At 37.2% G+C, this 6,583-nt stretch overlaps 1 protein-coding gene across 1 annotated transcript; it reads left to right on the forward strand.

Annotated features, from left to right (window-relative positions):
* Positions 1-372: 372 nt before the first annotated feature.
* On the forward strand, positions 373-2,652 carry LOC137618328 (uncharacterized). Its single transcript, XM_068348496.1, has one exon. It carries the CDS (start codon positions 373-375, stop codon positions 2,650-2,652), a length of 2,280 nt encoding a protein of 759 aa, XP_068204597.1.
* The last annotated feature ends 3,931 nt before the right edge of the window (positions 2,653-6,583 follow it).

The following is a 6,583-nucleotide window of genomic DNA, read 5'->3' on the forward strand; positions in this document are numbered from 1 at the left end:
CACAGGCGGCCATTTTGTCAATGATCGGGTATCCATTGATGGGTTAAACTAGTCTCGGCATTAATTAGGAATAACGTTGTCGCACAGGCGGCCATCTTGTTAATGACCGAGCAGCTTAGTTGAAGTTGTTCAAAACGAAAACTCTATGGGAAAGAATTCAATATAGTTGTGCTGTTGAAAATGTATATAATTATGGTGATAATTTTTGAATTGAATTTCTCTTGGAATGTGTTAATTAAATGCATTTAATGGGGTGGTTATATATAAAAAGAATTTGAAATTACATATTCTACATAAACAGTTGTTTGTTGAAATTGCTGAAAATTTGAAAATTTATTGGTTTTAGCTGGTTTGATAATTATCTTTGGAAAAATGTCTGATAGAGAAGCTTTGGTGAGGTCACGAGGCGGTTACAAGGGTGTAATCACCAAATGGATAAATAGGATAGACTCTGCTATTGCTGCAGGTAATGTCAATACATTGTCTTCAAATAAAGATTTAATTATGAAACAAATGAAGACTGTGCACGACTTGAATGAAAATATATTAGCCTTAACCACTGAAGAAGAGCGATTGAAAGAGGTGGAAGAGCAAGCAGAGTATGAAGTAGTAATTGGGGAACATTGGTATAAGTTGATCAATGCCATCACAGCGATATCAGGAAGTGGTTCTTCTGGAAATCCTCTGCCCACACATAAGACTAATGTTAGATTGCCGAAATTGGATCTCCCACATTTCACTGGAGATGTGTTGGAGTGGAATTCCTTTTGGGACTTATACAATGTGTCGGTACACCAGCGATGGGATTTAGAACTAATTCACAAATTCTCATATCTGCAAAGTTTGCTCACAGGAGATGCTCTAAAACTGATTTCAGGATTTAAGTTGGTAGCTGCGAATTATTCACAAGCTATATCTCTTCTTCGAACCACTTATGGGAAAAAGGATGAGATCAAACGAGTTCTAGTAAGAAGATTACTAGAAATGGAGTCTCCATCTCCTGCTTCAGAATCATTGCAACCATTCAGAGCAAATTTTGAATGCTCAATCAGATCATTAGAGAGTGAAAACCTGGAGTTAGATGAGCTCTACACTATTTTGCTTCATGGTAAGTTGCCTAAGAGTGTTAGTGAAACTGTAAAACGCAGATGTGGAGGTGACTGGCTTGTATTTGACACATTTAAGAAATATTTAGAAGAAGAAATTCACAATCTAAGATCTTTCGTCTCAGCGGATGTAAATGAACCTGGAACTCTATCAACAATATCTACGTTCACAGTGAATCAATCACAATCTGTTAGACCTAAGAGTAAAGGAAATGTGAATAAATTTAGTTCTCAACAAACAAGAAAATGTGGGTTGTGTGAAGGCGAACACTGGTGGACACAGTGTAAAACTTATGCCAGTAGGGATAGGAAACTGAGTCGTCTCGGTTTTTTACGATTGTGTTTTGTGTGTGCATCGAATAAACACTTTAGTGTAGATTGTGAAAAGCAAATTTGTGGAAACGGATGCAGATTAAAACATCATTGTGTATTATGTGATAAACAACAAACCAGCGAACCAAGTAAGTCAACAATTAAATCAGCAAATAAACCTAATAATAAGGGTGTGCAAGTTGGAACACTTTCCGTAAGTGATCAGGGTCAGAAATCCAAGCAGAGGTCAATTTTACCAACAGCCACAATTGTGTTAAAAGGTAAAGGAAGACATTTGGTACGCCTTCGTGGATTATTGGAAACTTGTGCAGAACGAACCTTTATCAGAAGGTCTGCACTTAAGGACGTACAGTATAGATGTAAAGGCACGGAAAAAATTGCCTTAATGGGTTTTTTGACAAGTAAACCTGTGAATGAGTACGAGACGGTTAGTGTTTCCATATCTTATAAGGGTAGATTGATTATTTTGGATTGTATTGTGGTAGATGGGGTACCAGAGTATACTAAGAAATTCAACGTTAAACGAAATTTGAAAACTTTGTGTAAAACCAAAATTTGTCTAGCGGACAAGGATTTCGATCTGCCTGTGGACAAGCAAGCACCCATTGATATGTTGGTAGGCATTGATAATGTCTATAACATATTACACCCCGGATTCAGAAAAGCTGGGAAATTGATATTGTTACCTACCATATTTGGATATTTTGTGACAGGGTCTTGTAATGCCCCTCCAGTGCAGAAAACCCAGGTAACTGTGTTAAAGCTAGCAACTAACGAGGAAGTAATTGAAGCTACTCATAAATTTCATAGGGATATAAGGAATGATTTGGATATTTTGTGGAATTTAGATAAAGTAGGTATTGACTGCAATGAATTGAAAGAACATGATCGAAAGGTTCTAGAAGACTTTGAAAGTACCATTGTATATTCTGAAATGGAGAAGCAATATGTTGTGGCCTTACCCTGGAAGTCTAATAAGTCAAGGCTTCCATCCAATTTTGGCATGGCGTTGGGCCAGGTTAAACAACAATGTGCAAAATTTCAGAAAAATGAAGCCTACCCGAACCACTATCAAAAAATCCTGAAGGATCAGGAGGATAGGGGGTTCATTGAAAGGGTAGATAAAAACAATGTGGTTGAAAATTGTCATTATCTAGCATATCATAGTGTACAGAAAAATAGTGCCACCACTCCAATCAGAATAGTTTTTTGACTGTTCCTGGAGACAAGGTAAAAATGGATTGAGCCTTAACGACTGTCTGTGGATTGGACCACATATTACGACAGATTTGCTCAAAGTCTTATTGCAGTTCAGGACTAACAACTACGCCTGTATTAGTGATATAGAAAAAAGCATTTCTTATGGTGTAATTGAGAGAAGAAGACCGCAATCACACACAGTTTTTATAGTTGAAAGACCAAACGGATCCAAATAGCGAATTAATCATATATAGGTTTAGGATGATATTGTTTGGTGCTACATGTTCTCCGTTTCTGTTGAATGCCAATATTAGATCACATCTGGTAGCTGTAAGAAAAGATACGACTTGTACTGAGATGGTGGATATGATGAGAAGGGGATTATACGTGGACAACCTTCAATTTACCTCCAACAGTGAAGATGAATTGATAGATCTATTTTTTTGGCGCAGACAAAATATTTGCACAGGCGCACTTGTATTTAAAGGAATGGAGTAGTAATAGTGATCTTTTGAATACTGTCGCGGATGCCTATCGCATAAAATCAGAAGAGAAACAAACCTATGAAGTCTCAGGCCTAAATTGGAATATCTCTAATGATGAACTAACAATAACACCTAATCATCTTAAGCCCGGTCAAACAAAACGTGAAATTCTAAGTGCAATTGCCCAAATTTATGATCCTTTAAGAATGCTTATCCCTATTACGATACGAGCTAGAATATTATCACAGGATATGTGGAAACAGCAGTTGAAATGGGATGATCTACTTTCAGTTCCTTTATTAGAACAGTGGAATGAGTTGTCGAGAGACTTAGAGAAAAGTCTCAGTATTTCCTTCTGCAGAGGCACTAATCTGGAGAAAATGGATTATCTCCACATATTCTGTGATGCTAGCATAACAGCTTATGGTTGTGTGGCCTATCGAGCAAGTGGTAAAACTTCGTCTCTGATTATGGCAAAGGGTGGAGTAGCACCCATTAAAGAGTTGACTGTACCTAAATTAGAATTAATGGCTTTGTTGTTAGATGCAAGATTGTGTGAATTTATAGTTGAAACTTTTGAAGAAAATAATTTGAGAAAATAATAATTTGGTCTGATAGTAAAGTTGCCCTGGGATGGTTAGTGACAATGAATAATTTGCCAGTATTCGTGGAAAATAGAGTATTGGAAATTAACTCTATAACTGCGGGGATTGTCTTTTCTTACGTCCCATCTTCAGAAAACCCTAATGACTGGATTACTAGAGGAAAAGGGACAGAAGAAGTAAGAAATAACTCCTTTTTGTGGGAGGGACCTCCCTGGTTAAAATCGGAAAAACACACCAATCCTATTGACAGGACATGGGTGAAAGAAGCACAAGCACAGGATGAAATTATTCAAGTCCATCTTGTAGGGAATAGTGAAAAAACCCATCTGCTGAACTGGGAAAGATTTAGTAGAGTGGATATATTTTGTAAAACTATAACTTGGATTAGGCGATTTATTCACAATTGCTAATCAACTGGCCGTAGAAAAATTGGAAGTTTAACACTGGAAGACCTTCAACAAGCTAAAAAATAAAATGATTATCCTCTTACAAAAGGAATACTTTCCGGAGGAATATAAAGCTTTGGAAAAAGGGGGTAAAGTTTCAAAATTGACCTTATTAATACAATTATATCTCTTCTTGGAAGAAGGAATTATAAGATGCAGAGGAAGATTGGAACATGTCGCACAGGCGGCGGAAATAAAATTCCCAGTCTTACTGCCGAAAAGTTTTCTTCTCACAAAATTGATAGTAAGGGAGCATCACTGTTTACAAGCTCACATGGGAGTAAATGCAACCGTGGCAAGTGTGAGACAGGAATACGGGGTACCACAGCTTCGTCATCTATCCAAAAGTATAATTCATCATTGTATAATCTGTAAGAAAACACAAGGGAGTCTGTACCATGTAAATATTGCTCCACCATTGCCAGAATTTCGGGTGCAGAGAAAACAACCCTTTAGCGTTACGGGGGTAGATTATACAGGAGCGTTGTTAACCAAGGAGAAACATCAAAATCCTGATAAAGCCTATATTGTGTTGTTTACTTGTCCAGTTACTAGAGGAGTCCATATCGAATTAGTAAAAGATCTGTCCTGCGATTCGTTTCTTATGGTGTTCCGAAAGTTTTGTAGTCGTCGGGGATTTCCTTCTTTAATGCTAAGTGACAATTCTACTACCTTTGTATCGACTTCAGTTTATTTGAAAAACATGGCAGAAAGTTCCTTAGTGCAAGAACACCTGAATGCTATCGATTGTAAATGGAAGTTCATACCAGCCAGAGCACCTTGGTTTGGAGCTATATAGGAAAGATTGATTGGTCTTCTGAAAACATGTCTAAAGAAAGTAATAGGTCAAGCCTTTCTTAGCTTTAGTGAACTTTCCTGTACTGTGACTGAACTTGAAGCAATTATTAATGACAGACCCTTAAGTTATACTTCAGGAGATCTAGACCAGTTGGATATTCTGACGCCCAATCATTTGATTTTAGGACGTAGATTGAAGATTTTTCCCTAGGGAAGTCATAGATCGGAAAGATGAAACTAAGGACCCTCTGTATGGCGAAAATAAGGATGTTGGAAAGCAATTTTTATACATCACAAGAAATGTGATGACCTGTGGAAAAGGTGGGAGAGAGAATATCTAACTTCTCTCCGAGAAACTCATCGGGTGGGAATCAGACACGAATCTTGGCCCAAAATGGGATATGTTGTGTTGATACACGATGAAGGACTGAGAAGTCGTTGGAAGCTCGGTCAAATTGTCAAATTACACGTGGGACCGGATGATGTCTTGCGCGCGGTTACCTTAAAAACCTCACAAGGTCAAGTAATGAAACTTGTTGTCAAGCTATATCCTTTGGAATTATGGCAAGAGACATGTTGTCATATCTGAGAAAACTGATAACAAGAGCACCCGACGGAGCAGGAAAACAGCACAGGCGGCTACTGAAGCCAGAAGAGCCCTCATTCAAGCGGGGAAATTATAACTGTAAATATTGTTTCTGTTTGTTAGGAGTGTATCGTGACTTAAGATGGAATCACGATAGTGTATTATAAAGACCAGTAAGCAGTCATTTATCATTTATTTTGTAATGGAAAAATTATGAACATTATGCAGTGTGAGATGCGTAGAAAATTGTAATTGCTGTATTGAATTGTTTGTAATAATATAATATTTCTATTTGTCGAAGTTTTTTGAAAAGTAAAATACATTCAATAGTTGTTTGACTCTAAGCAATCGTTAACGAGTTGTTAAAGTTTGTTTTGGCGAATGCGGGTTGCGCATGCGCGGATCCTCAGTAGTTTTTGAGTGATTTGACTCAGAATCGAGTTAGTACCGACTGTACCGGCTCACGACTGTGACTGATAGGGTCTTGGTTACCCTGCGGTATCTCAAGGGGAGGGAAGGAATTAACACACCACGAGAGGAGTTCTTACCATCATGGATTAAGCCAAGTCAAAATTTTATAAGTGTTTTGTGATGTTAGTGATATTGAAGGGCATGCATGCATGTTAGATATCGTTACTAGCACACATTTGTAAAATAAGACGATACTTCTGGTTGCCGGATAGGAAATTTTGCAATGAATACTTAAGGTAAGTAATAAATAGGAATAATTTATTCCCGGTCAAATAATGATTTAAACACAACGTAATTTATCGATTTATTGAATAAAAGGAACAGAAAAGAATCCTTGGTAATATGTAAACCAAATTGGTGTAAGTCTAGGTTTCCATATTTATTGAAGATTCTATATGTTTACTATTTTGGATTCTTTTGAGTAAATATATCTGTATACAGAAGTAAGATAACACGAAAGGCCAAAGGTCATTTCAGAGACCGCCAACACTAGACGCAATTCACTCACAATTGATTTAGCATCAATAAATTCAAATATATTTACAGTTAAAGT

Source organism: Palaemon carinicauda, chromosome 24, assembly GCF_036898095.1.
Source record: "Palaemon carinicauda isolate YSFRI2023 chromosome 24, ASM3689809v2, whole genome shotgun sequence".
Lineage (NCBI taxonomy): Eukaryota > Metazoa > Arthropoda > Malacostraca > Decapoda > Palaemonidae > Palaemon > Palaemon carinicauda.